Source organism: Ipomoea nil, unplaced genomic scaffold, assembly GCF_001879475.1.
Source record: "Ipomoea nil cultivar Tokyo-kokei standard unplaced genomic scaffold, Asagao_1.1 scaffold0322, whole genome shotgun sequence".
Taxonomy (NCBI): Eukaryota; Viridiplantae; Streptophyta; class Magnoliopsida; order Solanales; family Convolvulaceae; genus Ipomoea; species Ipomoea nil.
In genome coordinates, this window is record NW_017616750.1 from 1251194 (window position 1) to 1276476 (window position 25283).

Genomic DNA, 25283 nt, shown 5'->3' on the forward strand with positions numbered 1-25283 from the left:
TCTTAACTACAAATAAATTGAAATAATAAATTATTCATCACACTCAAATACATTACATTGTTCATAAACCACATTACAAAAAAACACCAAATCACAAAATCAAACATCAATGAACATGTCCTTAATTTCTAGATGATATCCATTCATTGAACATGTCATTTGCTAATTCTGTCCTCCAATTATTCCAAACTTCTGAAGGCTCTATTTGTGTGACATCATCATCTTCATGTATGACGTTACTTTGTACGAATTCCTCTTCCATAGGATCAACATTCATCTCATTTCTAATAAAATTATGCAGCAAACAACATGCAAGTATAATTCTGTTATGTATTCTAATAGGATAAAATGATGGGCTTCTAAGTATAGCCCATCTCATTTTCAATAATCCAAAACAGCATTCTATGACATTACGAGCAGTTGCATGTTTCACATTAAAAAATTCTTGAGGAGTTGTCGGTTGATGACCTTGACGCCATTCATTTAAGTGGTATCTTTGACCTCTAAATGGTGCCAAAAATCCCTCACTATTAGCATATCCTCCGTCAACTAAGTAGTAACAACCTAGAAACATAAGTTTATAGTTTAATACGAATGCATATTATATTACATGATAATTGGAATTTAATATTATAATGCTTACCATTAGGGACCTTAAGTGGATGTCTTCTAGATAATGCATCCCGAAGAACTCTACTGTCTGCTACAGATCCTTCCCATCCCGGAAGAACATACACAAATTGCATATTAGGTGTACATACACCTAATACATTTGTTGCAATTTCACCCTTGCGAGATCGATATCTAGGTTTATCTTCTGATGGCACTTGTATTCTAATGAAAGTTCCATCTAAAGCGCCTAGGCAATTCTAGAAATAATATCAAATATTATTAAATATATATTCACATTGTAATTAAACTTATAACTCAACTGTATGGATATGTTTAACTACCTTAAACCATTTCCATCTATGATCTGCAGAGGTAGCTGGAATTGGTTCAGAATCTTTGAATAAATGATTTCGGAGTTTCAAAACACCATTCAATACTATATTAAAGTATCGACTTATAGTTTCCCCCGACCTTTGAAAATTATTTTGAATGATCCTATTTTTTACGTGATGAGCAATAATATGTAAAAATATTGCTACTTGCTCATCAACAAGCATATTTCTTGTTGGCCTTAACCCTCCTATAGTTTGTAACATTGCACACAACTTCACAAAAGCATGTCGATTCATCCTAAGTTGAGATATGCATTTTTCATCACACGAATACACAGTTCGTAACATATATTCTCGAGACCCTAAAGTATTTATAATATAAGATTTCACTTGTTTTTTATTAGAACACAAAATTGTCAAGGTTGACATCATCATGATAAACAATAAACTCACAGAAGCACACATATCCAACCATACACGCAATACAGCTACACATCTTTTCCTTCTTTCAGTACGAGTTATTAAACGCAATCGAGCCATAACTGCAAATTTAATTTAAAACTACAGATTATAATAACACTACGGTAAAAAAAAATAAACAATAACATTGCTATGACAAAAAACAAAACCAAATAAACAATAACACTTTTCAATCCACTAAACTACATATCATTATCTGGTACTCCCACTAAGTCTATCATTATACAATCAAACTACTTAAGCTGACTCTTTGAGTCGATGACTACTAACAAAATCCTTCACTTTGGACCTAGAGTCTTTTGTCATTCTATATAAAATTTATGATAATTAAGATAATAAACTAAACTAATTTTATTAATAAAAAAAAAAATTAATCAAAACTGCTGCGGCTGCGGAACCCTCCGCACCGCAGCAGTATATATGTAACATATATACTGCTGCGGTGCGGAGGGTTCCGCAGCCGCAGCAGTGTGTGTATATATATATATATATATATATATATATATTTCTGCTACGGCGAGCCGCAGCAGTGTGTATATATATATATATTTCTGCTGCGGCGAGCCGCAGCAGTGTATATATATATTACTACTGCGGCTCTCGCCGCAACAGTGAATATATATATATATATATATACTACTGCGGTGGCGGCTCGCCGCCGCAGTATATATATATATATATATATATATATATATATATATATATATATATATATATATATATATATATATATATATATATATATAATTAAATTTTTATTCGATAAAAAATAAAATTCTGAAAATTTACCTTTGATGTGGCAGAAAGATTTGCTTGATTTGGATGTTGATGATGTTTTAATTTGATGTGGTTGAAAAAATTCTTTGACTTTGATGTTGATGATGAAGGAATCTGATGTTTTAATTTGATGTGGCTGGAAAAATTTCTTGACTTTGATGTCGATGATGAAGGAATCGATGATGAAGGAATCGGGGAAAGGTAGAATGATATGTAGGGAGAGAACGAAGAGAAAGATAAGGTTAAAATTGAAAAAATATATATATATTCTATTCCTGAGGACTCAGGAATAAGTTAATACCAGGGGGGCCCTGGTAATAGCTATTACCTCATTTGAGGTAATAGACTATTACTGGGAACATTATTCCCAGTAATACACATTGTTACCAAACAAAAGAATAGGTCTGTTACTGGGAATGCTATGCCATTCCCAGTCTATTCCGTGAACCAAACGGACCATCAGAGTTGTTAGAAAGAAAATTTTGAAATCTTGGGGTTGATGGTTGGATTTCAACTATGTATATTTGAGAAGGAAAAGTCTACAAAAGTCCTAAAATTAAAAAGTTTACAAAAGTTCATAACTTTTTGAATACCACATGACTTTTAAAGACTTTTTAAAAGTCTTAATCGAATACCACACGACTTTTAAAGACTCTTTAAAAATCTTGATTGAATACCGCCTAACTTTTAAAGACTCTTTAAAAATCTTGATTGAATACCGCCTAACTTTTAAAGACTCTCTAAAAGTTTAAATTGAATACCTCTAAACTTTTAAAGTTCATAAAAGTCTTTAAAACTCTACAAAAGTCATGATTAAATACACCCCCCTTAAATCATTTCATAATATTTATTTGAAAAAATTGTACTCCGCAGTAGTTATAAATGGTTAAAAACAAAAAACAAAAAAAAAAAAAAAACAAAAAAAAAAAACAAAAAAAACAACAAACTTGGTTGACAAGGGATTATCATAATCACTATTTGTGAGTATGCATGGGGTAAATCATATTTTGCATGTGTTTTTAGTTTGCAAAGGACAAATCAGATTAAGTTGTTTATAGTTGACCGTCTCAAACCAAAAAGGTCAATAAACTGCTCTCATCTCAAGTCAAGCTTGTAACCTTGTGGTTACCAAGTCAACAGTCTGACCAACATGATGTCAATTTTGTTCGTAATTAATATGCCATTGCAATAGTATCTCAAAGAGTTAATAACTGACTTGGTCCTCCGACTATTGTGAAACTACCGATTTGGTCCTTCGACTATTGTGAAACTATCAATTTGGTCCTCGATTATAATCCTTACCAAATTAAGTCCTCAACTATTAAAATCTTACTCGATTTAGTCCTCTGTTAAAATTCCATCAATAAGTTGTTAAATATAAGGGCAAAAAAGTAATTTCACATTTCTCTTTTCTTCTTCCGGTCTTCTCTTCCCTTGCTTCTTTTCTTCTTTACGTCTTCTGGAGTGTAACGATGGAACAACAACCACCATTCATCAACTCCAACTGAATCCCAACTCCATATGCCATTTCAAATCGGAAGAGTCCAAGAACGGAGTCAAAGGCATGTGAAGCTCTCGCCGGAGGAATCCCGTACGCTGAAAAATACACACAACTCGTCTAAAAATCATGCATCCTTCATTCAACATTCAAAGCAGAGGCACCCAACCAAAACTTTGCCAGAGAATCCCAATGAGACAATAGCAAGAAGCACTACCGGAATCGCCGGAAGAACACCCACCACCAGTCACCGTTAAGGATCCCAAGGAGTAAGGGCTTCAGTCAATCTGAGAATGGAGTCAAAGGCATCGTGAAGCTCTCGCCGGAGGAATCCCGTACGCTAGAAAATACACACAACTCACCGGAAAAGTCATCCAATTCCAGAAAAACACACATCCTTCATTCAACATTCAAAGCAGAGGCGCCCAACAGGAATTTTGCCCGAGAATCCCAACGAGACAGTAGCTAGAACCACTACCGGAATCGCCGGAAGAACACTACCACCAGTCGTCGTCGAGGACCCCAAGGAATAAGGGCTTTAGTAAAAAACAAACCACCTTGAAGCTGCTCTCCAGTCACAGTGAAACATGGAGAGACCAAGAATGAAAAGGGTTGATGTTCCATTGTTACACTCCAAAAGACGGGAAGAAGAAAAGAAGTGATGGGAGGGAAGACGGGAAGAAGAAAAAGAAAATTAAATGTGAAATTACTTTTTTGCCTTTATATTTAACAGCTTATGGATGAAATTTTAACGGAGGATTAAATCGAGTAAGATTTTAATAGTTAAGGACTTAATTTGGTAAGGATTATAGTCGAGGACCAAATCAGTAGTTTCGCAATAGTCAGAGGACCAAATCGGTTATTAACTCTATCTCAAATTTAGTAACTAAGTTAGGTGATGTATTTAGTCTTTCTTTTGATGAATGTAGTTAATTTGAACGGAAAAACTCACACACATTTTTTCCGTAAGTTGTAATCGAGAACGATTCAGTAGTGTCTAATAGGGGGCTATTAACGAACCAAACATGAACGAACAGGGGTTCTTTGTGTTCGTTTGTTAAAATTTTTGGAATATTCGTGTTCATGTTCGTTTATTAAGGCTTTTGAACATCATGTTCGTGTTCGTTTGTCAAGCGTTCAATAGTGTTTGTTAATGTTCATGAACACATTCACGAATATGTTCATTAAAGTTTGCGAACATGAATGTTCGTTAACGTTCGTGAACATGTTCAGGAACACTAAATAAACAAACACATGCACATGTTAATGATCACAATTCGTTCGTGAACAATAAATAGTCTATGCTCATGAACAATAACCAAACAAATAACATAACGACTATACAAATAATACAAATAAGTCCAAAAGTAGCGTATAAATCAAAGTGAAAATACCTCCCAAAGAAAAAGAACATACACAATTTGTTTGTTCACATTACAAGGCAAAAACATAAAAATATAAAATATTTAGATTCCACATCTAACATCCCAATAAAATTAATAAAGTACTACTATTTGTGTCTGAAAAGGACCCCGCTCATTTTAAAAATTTGTAATATTTATGAAAATAACCCACTCATTTTTTACTTGATTTCCCATCCATCAGATCTTGCAGATTAATGGTTCGAATTTGTTCACAAGTTCTCACCTGGAAAGTAGTTCTCATATGATTAGGACTTTATATATATATATATATATATATATATATATATATATATATATATATATATATATATATATATATATATATATATATATATATATATATATAAGTGTGTGTGTGTGTGTGTTAAAATATAGAAGTAGGATTGCATAAGTGCTTGTTCATGAGTATCTTTGTGAACATTATTAAACGAACACTAAACGAACTTGTTTACGAATCAAATACTAAACGAGCTTGTTCATGAACATTATATTATTAAAGAGTTAATACCATCCGAGGTCCTCCGAGTATAGTGGTTTTGCCACGTTTAGTCCTAAACTTTCAAATTGACCATCTGTGGTCTTTCGACTTTCAAATTTAACCATCCGTGGTCCAAGTTAACCACCCATGGTCCTTCAACTATTAAATTTTAACCAACCATGGTCCTTTTAAGAGGACCACGACTGGTTAAATTTTGAAACTTGAAGGACCATGGGTGGTTAACTTGGACCACGAATGGTTAAATTTGAAAGTCGAAGGACCACAAATGGTCAATTTGAAAGTTTAGGACTAAACGTGGCAAAACCACTATACTTGGAGGACCTCAGATGGTATTAACTCTATTATTAAATGAACACAAACGAACTTGTTCACAGGCCCTTAGCAGACGAGGATACAAATGTTCAGAATCTATTCGTTTATTAAACGAGCTCTAAAATTTATTCATTTATGTTAGTTTACCTTAATAAACGAACGCAAATACGAGTAGTTTACCGAAATCTGTTCGCTAACACCTCTAGTTTCTAAATGCCATAAGTATTTCTTTCAACTATTGGCAATTCTAATTAATTATCACATTATTAATATGATAAACCTCCAACAAATATTTTCTTGTCCATAATTACTTTCTTGAGTCAATACTTGAGGCTCAAACTCACAACCTCCCATGTGTGAGAGCAACTTAGTGCCACTAGACCACAAGGTATTTGGCATTAAAAATTGACTTAATCATCCACAAATATCATCTCCAAGTTTTAGTTTTAATCTTCAAAATTACATTTGGGCAAAAGTGATTCATTACATTTTGGCAAAAATGATTCAATGTATTCGATTGCAAAAATAGAGTACAATGGTAGTCCATTGGTCAATAAGAGAGTAATGAATTACAAAACTAGGAGATGAATAGCTTAAATGGTAGTATGGTACTCCCTCATCCCAGTTATAAGCAATAAGAAAGAAAATACAATTGAGAATAATATTTTGACCTTTTTATATTCATGTTGTTTAGGTTTTCATTTAGATGACTTTATCCATTAGAATAAGGACTAAATGTGACATCTTAATGACTAATTAGGAGATACTGCGATAACTCAATGTTAATTAAGGACTAAAATTACTATTTTACAATTTAAGAAATAAAACTACATGCTCGCATGAACATCTCAATTAGTTTATAAATGATAAATTACAAATAATAATACAATATTGAGTTCTGACTGAAATAATGTGCGCCCTTGCATTTTATGGGCTAGAAATAAAACTTCAATTTTCCCTATTTATTACATTATGCGTTAGTGTCATTATTGTATCATAATATATTAGTGCATATATTTGGGAGCTGCTATTTACTACTAAAAAGAAATTATTCTCATTGTCAATGCCAATCATTCATCACATTATTGATATAGAATTTGTATTGGGAAAATGTGTTGCTATTTGCACCATCATTTGGTTAGAAAGTGGGTATAAAGTATGTAAAAATGAAAAAAATTTTAATAATTACATAGGTAGTGTAAATAGCGAAATGGGAATTCATTTTACTATTTGCACCACCTTGGTCAAACCCCATTTATGAGGTGTAATTAATAATTTTTAATTTAAAATTTAATTAATTAAAAAAAAAAAAAAAAAGAAGAGAGATACCCGTCACCTTCTCTAGTGAGAAGCCAAGGGGCTGCCTTCCCTCGCCTTCTCACCGGAGAAGGCAACTGAAAAATTCTATTTGCACCACCCAATTTGCTATTTACACACCCCTTTAATAGGTGTAATAGCTTTATAGGTGGTGCAAATAGAAAAGTACTACTTGCACCACCTTCATTAAATGTAGTCAAATATTACTATTTATTATTTATTTTTATTTAATAATCAAACAATTAATTTTTTAAAAAAAAAAAACACTAAAAAACTAAAACCCCTCGCCTTCTCCGATGAGAAGGCGATGGACTGCCTTCTCACCAGAGAAGGCGACGCGTTATTTCTCTCTCTTTTTTTTTAATGTTTTAATTGATTAAATTTGAATTAAAAAATATTAATTACACCTCATAAATGACGTTTGACTAAGGTGGTGCAAATAACAATATGAACACCCTTTTGATTATTTACACCACTTATGTAATTGTTAAAATTTTTCACCTTTTTACAATTCCAAAGTACTTTATACCACTTTTGACTAAAGGGTGGTGCATATTGCAACACCCTTTGTATTTTTTCTTTTCTTTTAAATAGTCATCTTTACTTTATAGTAGTATTTTTCCTGTGCGATGCACGAACACAATTTTAGAAATATTTTTTTAATGTTATAATACTATGTAGATATAATTTTATTAAAATGTAAATATAACTCTACAATGTAATATTCAATTTTTTAAAAAAAAAAAATTAACTATAAAATGTAAACCTTATTCATTTAAAAAAGTTTATCTATGTAAGAACTATATTAATTTTATATAGAGATTGTCATTTTTTTTACATACGTGGAGTCTAATTATAATTGAGGTGTGGTCCAATTATAATTAACATTAAATACAAATCAAGATCTCTTTATACGCGTAATATTATCTTTTAAAGGGTTCATCTAATTTTAGTATTTAATGAATTTATAACTTTGTACGTATTTTTTTGCTTGTATCTTATGTGTTGTATAAACCCAACAATCTTTTCATATATATATATATATATATATATAGTGAAAGGTTCCCGTGCGGTTGAATGCTTCCCGTGCGGATGTGCGGTGGATTAATGTGTCTGAGATTTGTACTTAATGTGCGTGAATGTGTAAAATGCAGCAGAAAATATTGATATCAGCTTCTTCCCCATCCCCAGTAGCCATTTGCCCCCTCCCTGATGATGATGATGCAGAGACGAGCTATGGAGGTTAAGAATTGTGGGAATAATACAACAAAAATCTACACTTTGCTGCTGTGCAAATTTTACTGTGCGTGCGTTATTTATATAAACATTCAACTGCATTGAAGGTAGCTGATAACCCAGAATCCATGGCCAAATTGAAGGAAGAAGTAACAAGAAGCTTGGGCGTTAATGTGCGTGAATTTCTGTTATGCTTCCTTCTGAGCTCGTAATTCTGAAATACGCACGCACATTAAGCACAAATCTCACGCACATTAAACACAATACTCAGACACATTAAGTACAAAACTCACGCATATTAACATGACGCACATTAAGTACAAATCTCAGACACATTAAGTATAAACCTCACGCAAATTAATTCACCACACATCCGCACGGGAAACAACATATATATATATATATATATATATATATATATATATATATATATATATATATATATATATATATATATATATATATATATATATAACACTTATTTTTGGGCCTTGCAAAATAAAAAAAAAAATCAATTAACATTTTTATAATATAATAAAAAATATAATTTTTAATATAATAAATGGTTTTTTTTTTACCCAAAGCTAATTCATTATTGCAGCTCAATACTTAAAATTCATTAAACCTGTAAATATTGGCTAACTTTTCCCTCCAAATTATTGTTGTTTTTATATAGTAAAGATAGTAAAGATTACAACATGGCCATTATTTTAAGTTTGACCACTCTATTGTTTTAGATATTTTTTCTCTCTCATACTTCTTCATGGCCATTATTTTAAGTTTGACCACTTGATTGTTTTAGATATTTTTTCTCTCTTACTTCTTCATTTCTTAACACTACTACATAATTCACATACAATGTCGGGCTTTTAACGTCAGTTATATATATAATCGACGTTAAAAGTTTTTTCTAATTTTTTTTAAAAAAAAATATATACAACGTACCTACTATAGCACAAAAAAGCTAATAGTCCACCTCCACTGAAGCTCAATGTTGAAAAGGAGGCCAAACGCCTAGTACCTAGGTGTCGATTAATCGACGCCTAGACACAATTTTTGCAACACTGCTAAAGCTCGAACCCACACCTCCCACATAGGGGAGCAACTTAGTGCCAATGGACCACAAGGTCCTTCACAATTTTTTACTATTTGATCAGTTGTTCAACTTTAGCTATTTATCTTAGTCAAATAGTTAAAATAAGTGTTTGATAAAGAACAAGGATTAGTAAATTGTTCAACTTGTGCCAAAAAAGTGTAATAATAATATGATAATCACAAAATAAATTTAATCCACTAATAATTCAATTCAATTTCAGTGCAAAAGTAATAAATATTAATTTAATTTAATTTCCTTATACTTGTTAATTTGTTCTAATTACTAAATACTTAATATTATTAAAAGTAAAAGTATTATTAACCAATATGATAATGTCACATTCGCAATCATCTATATGTTTCTGTATATTTTTTTTCTATTATCTATATTCTGTTTTTTTTTTTTTTGGTAGTATATTTCTAATTCCTAACTATAGATTATTTTATTTGGTTCAGGTTATCTCACATAAACTCAAGAATGTGAATATTGTAACATCACATTTTCTTATTTGGTTCAATGAAATTTGAGATCAAGAGGGTGTTTGATTCAAAGTATACAACATAATTAAGGAAATGTGAGCTTTGAAATATAATGTGTCATTTTCATGTTTGGTTTAGGTTATCTTACTCTCTTTAAAAAAAATACAATATTTCCCGATGAATGCAACATACCATTAATATTATTAGATTTTGATGAAGAGAATGTGATTCTCTCTCAAGTCTTAGGTATTCTAAGATTCTTAAACATATTTATTATTTATGTCTTTTTAATTCTAACTAGTATTTTCGCCCATGCGATGCACGGAATGCAATTGTTGTAATATATTAAGAATATTTAAATAGATATATAATTATTTAAGAGTTAATTTCACCAGAGGTCGCTTATCTTTCTATGTTATAATTCTTACGATTTATTCTATGTTATAATTCTTACGTTAATATTCTTACTATTATTATTAACACTTAATTACTTTTAGATATTATTTTTAACACTTATATTATTACTAGTTTTTTACGCGCATTGCGTGATTGGGATAATGCCCAATATTTTTTTTAAATAAGTACTTTAAAGTATATCAAGGCAAGATTATATTGGAATTGTTCGTGCATAGATAATTGAATGTTAAATTTATGTATTTAAATAGGTAATTCTAAGTTTACAAATGCAAGATAATATAGTCCAGGTTGATTATAATTGTCTATAAAATAATTGTATAGGTATGGTTGAAACCAAATATGGGACATAAGGGAAAGTAAAAAAAATTAAAATTAGGGCATAAAATATTAAATATATACTAATACTGAAAAGTTAACTGCTGATTGCCAAACAAGGACATTGCGAGGTAGTTTCCTACTTTAATTTGTTGTGTGATTTGAATACTTTTTTTGTCAATAAATCCCTCAAGTAGTTAATATGATTGGTTTAATTATATTTTATTTATTTATTTTTTATTTTTTTAAAACTATTATTATTATTATTATTATTATTATTATTATTATTATTATTATTATTATTATTATTATTATTATTATTATTATTATTATTATTATTATTATTATTATTATTGTTAAATATATGTATACCCTTAGGTTATTTTACATGTTAATCTAAATAATAATTAATTTTTTCAAATATCTTTTTACCAACCGTTGATATAATTCGCTGGTCAAATTCGCTAATATAATCCGCTAACGCTAACCGCTAACTGGTGATTGTCAAACAAGGACATTGCGAGGTAATTCTCACTTCAATTTGTTGTGTGATTTGAATACTCTCTTTGTCAACAAATCCTTTAGATAGTTAATATGATTGGCTTTATTAATTATATTTTTTAAAATTTTTCATGGTATTAATAAAATACTTGGTAAACAACTATATAGCATTATTTTGTATTATAACTTTGATATTTAATTAAAAAATAGTGCACAAAAAAATAATAGACAATGTAGTAAATATAATCAATTGATGAATTTGAAATTTGAATGTAAAGAATTTTTACTTGGAGAAATATAAAGACAATAGAACTAATAAAATTATGTCTCTTAATTAATTTATTGATAATGAATAATTTTTTGTTTAGTAAAGACATTGTAGGGACAATGTAGGGAATATAGTCAATTGATGAATTTGAATGTAAAGAATTTTTATATTGGAGAAAAATAAAGAAAATATAACTAATGAAAATATTTCTCTTATTTAATTTATTGATAATGAATAATTTTTTTTTTGAATAACGACATTGTAGACACATAATTCTAAATTAAAGAAATGGATATGTATTATTTTTGGTTGTAGCTACTAAATTATTATTTAATTTAATAAGACTAAAATAGAGTACTAATTATGCCAACTTTAATTTGATTAGGATGAGGTTCGAACCTAAGACCTTTCTTATTGAAATCAATGAGTAAGTTAACGGTGAACTAACAGAGAAGTAACGGAAAATATAATATTTAACGGAAAAGTTAACGGATAATCATATTCATTAAGGATAAATTAGTAAATCTTAAGGAAAAATTAAAATCTGATCAATCTGAGCCATTCATTTGATTAAAAAATTAGACCGCCATTTTTTCTACCCATTATAGGCCTAACTCTCTTGGGCTCTTATTAGTATAGTAGATAGATTATTATTATTATAATATTATTATTATTATTGTTAGTATATAATGGTCGTGAGGCACACAATAATAATATAACCATAATTAAATATTCTTGTATTGTATTCTGTGAGTTACACTAATAATATAACAATAATTAAATATTCTTCAATTCTATATTCTTCTACGATTTCTATTACCATCATTAATTATTTCCTAATTTACAATAATTAAATAATTTGACCAATTATAAAGAGAGATTATTAAATAATGCACGGGTCAATTTTTTAATTAAAAAATTTAAAAATTCATTAATAAAACATAATGTTCTCATAGTTTTTTCTTAGAAGCTATTAAATAAAGCATATTTTTTAGAAATTGGTGGGTCAAACCGTCTACGGCAGTTTGCGGTGGATAGATCTCGAAAAAAATACGCGATTTCAAAAAAATATTTGTCCAAAACGGACAACCGAGTCAAAAGTTATGTCTTGCCGAACTTTTGACACTTCACAACTTTAACCCAGAATTATTGTACGAATGCAAAAGTAGAAATCAATATATTTTATTGGGAAGAGAGATTTTTTTAGGAATTGTGCGGGAAGTTAAAATTTCAGGATTTTGTTTTTATATATAGTATAAATGTGCAAAGGGAATTGTATTACACTATTTTATAATTTCAGAATATAAATTTTATCGAGAGTTATTGTACGAATGGGAAAGTAGAAATCAATATATTTTATTCGGAAGAGAGATTTTTTAGGAATTGCGCGGGAAGTTAAAATTTCAGGATTTTGTTTTTATATATAGTATAGATGTGCAAAGGGAATTGTATTACACTATTTTATAATTTTAGAATAGAATTTTTATCCAGAGTTATTGTATGAATGGGAAAGTAGAATTCAATATACTTTATTCGGAAGAGATATTTTTAGGAATTGGGCGGGAAGTAAAAATTGCAGGATTTTGTTTTTATATATAGTATAGATATGCAAAGGGAATTGTATCACACTATTTTATAATTTTAGAATAGAATTTTTATACAGAGTTATTGTACAAATGGGGTAGAAATCAATATATTTTATTGGGAAGAGAGATTTTTTAGGAATTGAGCTGGAAGTTAAAATTTAAGATTTTGTTTTTATGTATAGTATAGATGTGCAAAGGAAATTGTATTACACTATTTTATAATTTTATAATAGAATTTTTATCCAGAGTTATTGTACGAATGGGAAAGTAGAAATCAATATATTTTATTAGGAAGAGATATCTTTTAGGAATTGGCCGGTAGTTAAAATTTCAGGATTTTGTTTTTATATATAGTATAGATGTGCAAAGGGAATTGTATTACACTATTTTATAATTTTAGAATAGTATTTTTAACCAGAGTTATTGTACGAATGGGAAAGTAGAAATCAATATATTTTATTAGGAAGAGATATCTTTTAGGAATTGGCCGGTAGTTAAAATTTCAGAATTTTGTTTTTATATATAGTGTAGATGTGCAAAGAGAATTGTATTACACTATTTTATAATTTTAGAATAGAATTTTTATCCAGAGTTATTGTGCGAATGGGAAAGTAGAAATCAATATATTTTATTGGGAAGAAAGACTTTTTAGGAATTGGGTGGGAAGTTAAAATTTCATGATTTTGTTTTTATATATAGTATAGATGTGCAAAGGGATTTGTATTACACTATTTTATAATTTTAGAATAGAATTTTTATCCAGAGTTATTGTACGAATGGGAAAGTAGAAATCAATATATTTTATTGAGAAGAGTGATTTTTTAGGAATTGGGCGGGAAGTTAAAATTTCAGGATTTTGTTTTTTATATATAGTATAGATAGTATAGATGTGCAAAGGGAATTGTATTACACCATTTTATAATTTTAGAATAAAATTTTTACCCAGACTTATTGTACGAATGAGAAATTAGAAATCAATATATTTTATTGGGAAGAGAGATTTTTTAGGAATTGAGGGAAGTTAATATATCAGGATTTTGTTTTTATATATAGTATAGATGTGCAAAGGGAATTGTATTACACTATTTTATAATTTTAGAATAGAATTTTTATCCAGAGTTATTGTACGAATGGGAAAGTAGAAATAAATATATTTTATTGGGAAGAGACAGAATTTTGTTTTTATATATAGTATAGATGTGCAAAGGGAATTGTATTACACTATTTTATAATTTTAGAATAGAATTTTTACCCAGAGTTATTGTACGAATGGGAAAGTAGAAATCAATATATTTTATTGGGAAGTGAGATTTTTTAGGAATTGGGCGGGAAGTTAAAATTTCAGGATTTTGTTTTTATATATAGTATAGATGTGCAAAGGGAATTGTATTACATTATTTTATAATTTTTGAATATAATTTTTATCCAGAGTTATTGTACGAATGGGAAAGTAAAAATCAATCTATTTTATTGGGAAGAGATATTTTTTAGGAATTGGGGGGAAGTTAAAATTTCAGGATTTCGTTTTTATATATAGTATATAGACTAGTATGTCCCCCGTGTGATGCACAGCTATATAGTTATGGTTATAGTATAATTATGAAATATAAAATGATTAATATATAGTGAGTAAAAGTAAAATAACTTGATGGAATTCAAAATACAATAATTTTATAAATTATTGAAAATTTCTTTGTAAACTACATTTTGTGTAGTGTTTTCTGGGACCAAACTTCCCATTAGGTGAAAATTTTGCCCATGCAACCGAAACACGGGTGGACCACTACCATTGTTAATAGTCCTATCAATTTTCTCACCCATGGAAGTAAAGCAAAACATATTGTTATATGACCGAATATTTTATAAAAAATGGCTACTCTTATCGTCGCTATTAAAAAATAATCCAAATAGTAGTAGGAGGCAACTTTATCTTCCCATGAGTACAACAAAGTGAATACTTTGGTTTTTGAGTCCCCATAATTTTGTTTATTCTTCTTCCAACCAAAACAAAGCCCCACAATGCTCACATGAATATGTTTGATCACCGAAGTCCAAATAGGTACCTAACAAAATAAAAATTAAAATGTAGAACGGATTCTAAGATAAATGTAATAAATTTATATACTAACCATTCTGAATAGAGGGCATTGAAGTTGAAGCATTAGTGGCATTGTCAAACTCAGGCATCAACAAACAATTTACTCCTACATTTTCTTGCCTAAAAGTGGGGTGAGCAACGAATGAACCTAAAGAATTTTTTATTTTACACATTTTAAAATGAAACATAGAAAGTATATCAATCATTCTAAAATTTAGAATGATAATTTATCAATTATTTGAATGTAATTTATTTTTAAAACATTTGATACTAACCATTATTAATTGAGGGTATTGAAGTTGAATCAGTATTGTTATTTTCAAACTCAGGCATCAACAAACGATTCACTCTCAAATTCGGTTGTGTATTTGTGGGTTACACAACACATGATGCAGGACTGTTATCTATTTAAATGGAAAAGGATTAAAACTATCAAACATATCAACAACTTAAAAATTAAAGAATGAATACATACGTTGTAAGATAATAATTTATCATTTGTCAAATTAGCAAATGGTTGTTTAATAAAATTAGAATAAACCGTGGTCTAAAATAATTGAAGCATGTGCTCCATCTCAAATAAAAGTCTAAGCTAATAGTTGGATTACACATTTATGTTTATGTTATATTATACGCTCAACAGAAATTAGTCTGATGGTATGTACTTGATTGAACATTAGTCAGTCTTATACTCAACTAACTTGTATTATTTAAGAATTTATACTATTTTGGGTTGGTGGAATTCATGTGTCCCCCCTGTTCATGCCATTCCTCGTTTGTGGATTTGAAGGTTTAAGCTCTGATTTTTGTAGGAACCCAAAGCTAGGGATGGCAATTTGCCCCGTCCCCGACGGGGATTCCCATCCCCGCCCCGACGGGGACGGGGATGTGAAAAATTTTCAGACAACGGGGACGGGGACGGAGAATGTGTGTGATTCCCCGTCGGGGATGGAGACGGGGACGGGAATACCCCTCCCCGCCCCGCCCCGTCCCCGAATTATATATATATATATATATATATATATATATATATATATATAAGTATTGACAGAATACTGTCTGTAAGTGTATTACTAGTTTACTACCACTTATATCTACAATGGCGCATTATTTAATTATTATATATATAGTGCATTACATATACAGAATGTATTATGCCAGTACTAGGATTTAGATTTAGATTTTGATTTACAGAATATATATAATTTATCTATTTGTAGAAACTAGGATTTTGATTTTAATTTTTTTTTATATTATTAAATTACAATTATTTAACATTTTGACTAGGAATTGACGGGGAAGGGGGAATCCCGTCCCAGCTTAATTCTCCGTGGGGACGGAAATGGGGAATAATTTCAATTCCCCACCGGGGACGGGGACGGGGATGGGGACGAGGTCGTACTCCTCGTCCCCGCCCCGCCCCACCCCTCTGCCATCCCTACCCAAAGCCACAAACTGTGGTGAGAGTTTTAGAAAGAAGAGGCAATTCATAACTCGTAAACTCTAGTATTAAATTTAGTATGACCTATGCTCATATTCTGACTTTATTTTTATACGTTATAATTGATTAAATTGTGACAATGATAAAAACCCTAGTTGTAATTTCTTACATGCATAATAATGAATTGATTCCGTATGATGATAATTGAAGTCCTATTTCTGATTACATGTGTAAATGTATAATTGAATAAGATTCTGAGAGTCCTAATTTTGTGTATAAATGATGAGCTTATAAAGTTCCTGATAATTGATATCTGTAATTGTGTCTATGGATTAAGAGTCAAGCTTTATGATGAATTTGAATTATTCTCAGAATGCTAGAGATACTAAATGACGTATATAAAAAATTGTAACTTGAATTTTGAGACAAAATGAAGAACAAAATTAGCATAATTGAAAACAATAATCGGCATTGAAATTAATATTCGTGATTAGAAGAGTACTAGCTATTGCCATCCTTATTTCCAAGTGAACACATGAATAAACCCCATCAAGGCATCAAATCATGCCCCTGCAGCAGTGCAGCGCACCCCACCACTCCGAATTTCCCCCACCCACATGGCTCCCTTCCTTATAGATATGATGATTGTCTTGTACAGTATTAAATAATGTTTGGTCAATTATTTGATAACTCAAAATTTTGCTTTAAAAAATCACTAAATATTTTGTTGTGGCATACCTCTAATAATTAACATAAAAATTCATTCTAAATTGATGCGGTAAAACTTTTCATCTATGCAACAAAGTGTGTAATTTTGTCAATAGTGAACCTGTTCATAGTATTTAAAAAGGAATAAGATCCAAATTGGCTACTAAACATAACCTGAAAATACAATTAGATCACTAAATGAAAAAAAAAAAAATACAATTAATTCATTGAACACCCTAAATATATGCAATTTCACTCGATAGCAGGTTAACACTCATTTCTTCCAATTGTTTGCTTACGTGGATGGTGAGTTGGCATTTTTCAAATAATTTTTAATAAAAAACTTTAAAAGAAAAAAAAAAAAAAAAAAAAAAAAAAAACAAAAAAAGAGGTCGAGGTGGCCGCCGGCTATCGCTTCCCCCCTCCTTCGTCTCTGGTTGTGAACAAAGAGATCTCTCTTCGCCTCCGACAAAGACGAAGGAGGGAGTGGGTGTAAGTCCAACGAACGAGATGCCGTGTTGGTTGTTGCATTAGAGATGCCTTGGTTCGTTGGATTTACAACCCCCCCTTCCCCCTCCTTCGTCTCCAGTATGCAACAAAGAGATCTCCCTTTGTCTCCAACTGGAGACGAAGGAGGGGAAGCGGGTGGCCAAGGCGGTTTTTTTTTTTTTTTTTTTTTTAATTATTAAAAATTATTTATAAAATGTCAACATACCATCCATGTAAGTAGGCAACTAGAAGATATAAATGTTAACCTGCAATCAGGTGAAATTGCATATATTTAGAGTGTTCAATGACCCAATTATATATATATATATATATATATATTCATTCAGTGACCTAATTGCACTTTCAGGTTACGTTGAATGACCAATTTGAACCTTATTCCATTTGAAAATAAAGTCATGAATAATAAACTTAAAAGCAACATACCCCCACTGGACTAGAATATCAAGTCCTCATAAGTCATAATCAAGTATTAGTTACTACTAATAATTCCGTATGTGCGACAGCAAACACAGATCTTAAACCACTCAAGCCAAATAGGAACAGGGGGAGGGGCGAGCATACTAATGCAACAACAGATACAACTAGTTTTTTTTTTTTTTGTTTATAGAAGCAAATGCAACATAACAACACCTAGTAAAAGGTTCGATTCAGGAACTTTTTAGAGTGAATCCAGGCAGCTATTTAGGATATATGTACACACAATTTCCTTGGGATGCACCTTGAAACACCAATGCAGCATCCAGTCTTTTCATTTTCTACCTCAAATTCAAGTAAAGCACCTCAATAGTGTTGTACTTTCAGTGAAAGGAGGCCTGAGCAATTCTGTAGAAAAAAACAAAAGTTTTTGATATATAAAGGATATATTTTCCTCCATTTCTTGTTTTCTTTCTGGCTCTCTATTAAAAAATAAATAAATAAAATAAAATAATCTAGGAAGGGCACTTGGGTGTGGGAAGTATGTCTAAGGGTTTCAAATAGGACGCAAAATGAAAAAGTTTAAGGCCCACAAGCTGTGAACAAAGCAATTAATAAACAAGGGAAGTATTAGATGCAGAAAATCTCCTCAAAACAATTGGTATGATTTGGCTTTATTACTACTCCATCCGACCAATTTTACCTGTCTTATTTACTATTCATTGGTAATTGGTCAAACCAACTCTTTCTTCTTTGCTTATTTTAATAATTGATTTTTTGTGTTTAATAGTACTTTTAATATAGTTTCTAAATATATAAATTTTGTATATTAATGCTAAACTTAATATTATGACACATTGAATTAAAAATAACTTCAGTCAAGTCTCGTTAACTAAACCAGACACATAAAATGGGACACGGGGAGTATTGTTGTTGTTGTTGTTATTATTATTATTATTATTATTATTATTATTATTATTATTATTATTTTTACAGAAAATCACTCTGCTCTTATGAGTTATGGCATAGGGTTATTTGGTACTAAGAATAACAAGGGCATGAATGCTTATTATAGTAACAATACCCGGGTTCAGTGGCAGCAAGCAAATATAGAGCTTGAATAGAACAAAGTATCTATAAGACTCACCACTGTAACCACTATTGACCACATAGCTATCAATCACACATCATCGGCAGTATATAGTCTGATCTATATGTGGAGGAATTTGCTTGATCTCAGTTCCAAGTTCTTGCTCAATTCTATACCTGCAACATACAAAATATTAGAAACTAGAAAGCACATACATTGATGATGAACTAAGAGTTATCACGAGAAAACAGTTTCATATGCATACAGATTGAAGCGGTCCTCATAAGTTATCAGGTTTACAGCCAGGCCAAGGTGACCGTATCTCCCAGATCGTCCAACCTGTATAGCAAAATCACCTTGCATAAGAAGACAGCATTCGGAGATAAATAATACACTCACTGAAGATCTGAATGCCATACCCTGTGTAGATATGTTTCTGAATTCTTTGGGAAATCAAAATTAATAACAACATTGACTGCTTGAATATCTATCCCTCTTGTAAACAGATCTGTATTTTAACCCATAAGAAAAGAAGGGATTGTTATTAAAATGATCAAACAGAGAACTTCATAGGAGGAATTAAAAAGACTTTTGCTTTGTATATGGACTTTAACTACAATTACAAACGGACAATATAACCTAGATAAAGTTGCACAAACATCAGAAGAAAGAACAAGGCTTATTGGTGGAAAAACTAAAACCTTTAGGGACAATTATATACGAACCTTTAAAACTTGGTAATTTAATACCAAGCCTTTGTATCATATGACAAGTATATCTAATTATAAAATCTAAACTCTAAAAAATCCAATTATCCTGATTTGGGCATTAATTGGTGGTTATCATGTTTGAACATGATTCTATATAAGTAGAACTTTTTTTAATGAGTTTAATTTTGAATTTTTAATTATATGGACTACACACTTTGATACATTATGTTGTTTTTTTTTTTATTTTAATAATGTTATGTTATAATTTTTAAAATAATTTGTACACCAAATTTGAAAAGAGTTAGTTTGGATTTTTTCTTAGATTGGAATTATAATTGTTACGAAAAGCAAATGTTTGATATTAATTTGTCAAATTTTTAAGAGTTCAATTACTTGATATAATTGTTACGCATAATTGGATATCTAAATCTAAAAAACTAATAAGAGTAAAGGTTGGTACCCTTCATTTATGTATGTTTTTACGTTACTTTTTTCATACATTATCCTATAAGAGTTGTACTATACAATTTTTTGGACAAATACTCCTACGGTTATAACTTCCGTTATCTTTTCCCAATATTATTACCATGCACATGCATCCACCATATATTTTCTTATATTCTTCAAACGTAATAATATATGTAGACATTATATAATGGAGTAATATAATAAATAAATTTTATTTCATTTAATTTTAACAATTAAGGGATTAGTTAGTTATTTCCTAAACTATAAATATCAAATTTATAAAAATGTTTTACATTATTATTATTTTTTATTATTATACAATAATATAAATATCTAAAATCAAAATTAAAAAACAATATATATATGTATATATATATATATATATATATATATATATATATATATATATATATATATATATATATATATATATATATATATAAGAGTGAACCAATGTTATTACCCATGATTTATGTCTGTATTTTTATGCTTATTGAGTTGTACATTGCACTACAAACATTGTTCTATCATTTTTATCAGGCAAAATGATATTGCACTGTTAAACTTCTGTTAGTATATATTAAATGTTACCATAATTATATTTAATCATTTACCATATATATAATTCTTACTTTAACAATTATTAATCATACCACAATTATTACCCAAATTATCAACTATACTTTTAATATAATATGAATTCTACAACTATGATTTAAAAAAAAAAAAAAACTATATACTATTATTAAAAAAATCAATATAACTAAGATTTTAACATTAAGTATTAATATCGGCCATCTATATTTGCACATCGCACATAGAAAAGACTAGTAATTGTTATAAGACACAAAGGTTTGGAATTAAATTGCTAAAATTGGAAGGTTTGGATATATTTGTCAAAAGGCAAAAGGTTTGGGTTTTTTCTTTCACCAATAAGCCAAAAAAGAAAAGAAAGTAGTTCAAAGCGGAGTATGTTAAGAGATGCAAGCATCATAATTCATACCAGTACAAACAAGATTCCTACAGGCACCATTGCGGAAGTCATGAAATACTCTATTTCGGTGGTCTTGAAGCATCTTTGCATGAATGTAAAAGCAAGAATAGCCAAGCTCTGTGATCTTCTTGGCTAGAAGTTCAACACGATTTACAGAATTGCAGAAAATAATTGATTGGTTGATTTGTAGCTGTAGGCAAATTTTGTTAAGAAAAATCATTTTTAAGAAGTTAGAATCACCATAAACAATAGGTAAGATCTAACCTTGGAGAAGAGTGTGTTCAGGCAATGCACTTTCTGCCTTTCTTCAACAAAAGCATAATACTGTGTAATGCCCTTAAGAGTAAGCTCATCCATCAGATTGATGACATATGGCTTATGCAAATATCTATCTTTAAAATCTTTCACAGTAACCGGGAATGTAGCTGAAAACATCAAAACTTGACGATTTAGAGGCAAAAAACGTATTAGTTGCTCCACTGATGGTTGGAATTCTGGAGCTAGTAGCTTGTCAGCCTGAAAAATGTTAGTGCAGACATGGTGTGAATTTTATGGTGCTGTTTGGTGGCAGAAAAGACTCAAAAGAGCAAAATAAACACTAATGGAAAATAGTAACAGAAGATCAGCTGACACATAGATGATAAAATCTAAAGATGTAAAAATGGATCATAAATAACAGTGATGCACCTGGTATCATAAATGTTTCTAATTCATACTTCATATTTCTGAAAAGCAGGAAAATCTTTTATCCTAACTGGCTAACTGTTACTCCATAGCATTTTTATAACCACATATTCAAGCCAAGCTAAGGTGCTACTAACAAGTTCAATAGTTTGTTTTTCAAATCCATTCGAATTCCATGAAGGATGAACAGGGACAGCACAAGGGCAATACAAGAGGAGGGAAAGAGGAATTCGTTAAGGGGTAGTAGCTTCATGAAGAACTATCCACAGTTCTAAGCATCTATATGCTCAATGATGTTTTTTCACAAGAAAGATGAACTAGAAAACATAAAACTGAAATTGTAATACCTCATCCAACACAAGCATTGAGCAATCTTTTAACATGCAAACACCTTTCTTTGAAAGGTCTAGTATTCTTCCAGGAGTTCCCACCAATAAATGAACTGGTTGATATAGACGCAAAATATCATCTTTTAAGCTAGTTCCACCAGTTGTAACCATGACTTGGATTTTCAAGTGCTTCCCAAGTTCTTTACAAACTTGAGATGTCTGAAGAGCCAATTCTCGTGTTGGAACAAGGATAATAACTGCAAATAAAAGCACGAGGCTAACAACTAAGCTACAAGAGTGAAGCAAGTCATATATCAATGATTATAATGTAAAATAATGACTGAGAGAGAAACATACAAATAAAGTATGATTTCATACCAAATTATATAATGTAAAATAATGACTGAGAGAGAAACATACAAATAAAGGATGATTTCATACCAAATTATATATGAAAGAATCATCATATCAATTAAAAATCTAAAGCCAAGTCCATGTGGAATACTGGATAAAAGCACAATTTCTTTTTTGATAACCTATATGTAGTGCAACTAAATTCTTATACAGTTATACATGTAACGAAAAAATTGAATATGATCTAAAGCGTCTAATAACATGTTCAGTTTAAGTAATATGATATCATTATATCCTCTGACTCTATGGAACCAGAGGGAAGAACTTAATTCAGCACATATACAAAGTAACACAACACACTAGTAGAAAAGTTTACTTTCTTATATGGGCATCTCAAGTGTGTAAATTTTCACCAGAATTGCAATAGAGCATCAATACATGCACCATGAATAAGGGTTTATCAGAGTACAAAAACAATTAAAATATAATGATCAGAACCTTGAATAGAGTTGATGTCAATATCAATTTTTTCTAAGGCAGGAATGCAGAAGGCAGCCGTTTTTCCAGTTCCATTCTTAGCTCTAGCAAGAATATCACTTCCAGTTAGGGCAATTGGAATACTTTCCTCCTGTATTGGCGACGGTTTCTCAAACCCCTTCTCATAAATCCCCATGAGCAGTTCACGTTTCAAAAAGTAGTCTTCAAATTCATTCCCCTTAGTTGCTGTCACGTCCTGTAAAAAGTGCATTTACCAGTAAGAAACATGATCAATATACATCATAAAGGATATACATGTAAAAAATTGTTCTAGAACAACTTATTACTATAATAATCACTCATGAGATATTATATAACCTTCTAGAATTAAAAAAATAAAAAATAAAAAAAAATCTAAATGTGCTGAAGTATAGAACGAGATGCAACTTCAAGAATCCATCAACTATGACAACAAATTGATGCAATCAGAAAGAAAAATATGCACACAGACACGGATATACGATAACAATCTCTATCACGGTGTTGATTGCAGTCAGGAGTTGAGTAATACATGGATGATGTTACTCCATATATAAACTCAACAGTCAAAACCAGTAAATTATAAATTTTTTCAAGTCAATTACAGTATTTAGAAAATGGATTAGGGAGTTTATAGACAATGCGACAGTTGTTTTCTCCTGGTACATCACATACATCCAAAATTTTCCACAGATCACCTAGTGTCAATAGTTGATGATAACATTGATGAAAGGCAACAGTAAATGTCAATAGTTTGAGATTTCATGGCTTCAAGCAAACCTAGTAAAGGTGATCCCCAAAGTTTCAATCTGTGACCTAATAATTAATAAGCAGCATCAAGTTATTGACTAGCAGCTACATCCAAGTCCCAACAAGCTCCAGTGACTGGTCATGTATCAATTTCTATGATATCCATGAAAAAAGATAGGCATCACTAGTTTCTTGATGGGAAATACTTAAAACATTTAATTTATCCAAAAAAAAAAAAAAAAAAAAAAAAAAAAAAAAAAAAAAAAAAAAGTTGAAGGTAGTAAATGAAATGCAGTATGAGAGTATCAGATTCCCAAATGATAAGTGAAGGAACTCTGCATAAAATATAAACCGTAAAATGATAAATGCTGTAGCAGAGTGAACATGGAGATAAATTGAGAAACCGGCAACTAGTGCAAATTGAAGGAATACCTCAGTTCTGTACCGTGTATCTGGTGGAGGTATATTCAACTGCGCCTTCCAATTTTGCGAACTGAATAAGGAACAAAACGTGTTTAGTTCACAACTCAGTGTATTCAACTTAAATAATTAATCCCAGCAAAATACCAGGAGAAATTCAGGTGGAAAATGCAAAAGAACCGAGCTAATACCTTGCATCAATTCCTTCAGATTGCACGGTCTTTTCAACCTCGTCGGCGGTAAAATCAGCACCCAACTCGTTGTTCCGTCTGAGCCACTGCTGGGTTTGCTGGTTCTGGAAATGCTGTTGATTTGGAAGTGGACTTCGCTGGACGTACTGATGAGGATTTCTAGGCTTAAAATCAGGGTTTGCGTTAGGGTTCAGGCCGGCACCTCCTCTTCCGCCGCTGCTCATCCCAGGCGGCGGATATCTTGCTCTATAATTCATCTAACAAAATTTTCACACGAGCTAGCCGGAATCAATAACCCCTAAAATGAATCCCTAAAAACTTCCGCCGTGAATACAGAAGATATGTTCTATTTTGTTTTTCCTCAGCAAAGCAGCTCGACAAATACCGCGATGGAGACGATGGTCAAGACCGAAGACTGGTACGCGCTGGGGTCTAGGGCTTATGAATTTGTGGAAAA

The 25283-nt window shown here is 30.6% G+C and overlaps 1 protein-coding gene across 1 annotated transcript; it reads right to left on the reverse strand.

The window, feature by feature from the left end:
- Positions 1-18286: 18286 nt before the first annotated feature.
- LOC109171623 (DEAD-box ATP-dependent RNA helicase 6-like) lies at positions 18287-25283 on the reverse strand. Its single transcript, XM_019320678.1, has 10 exons — positions 24827-25283; positions 24648-24708; positions 23448-23682; positions 22614-22852; positions 21847-22098; positions 21592-21772; positions 19830-19918; positions 19676-19749; positions 19468-19586; positions 18287-18728 (listed from the first exon to the last, which is right to left on the reverse strand). The coding sequence occupies exons 1-9, from the start codon at positions 25081-25083 to the stop codon at positions 19508-19510; spliced, it is 1467 nt and encodes a 488-aa protein (XP_019176223.1). The 5' UTR covers positions 25084-25283; the 3' UTR covers positions 18287-18728; positions 19468-19507.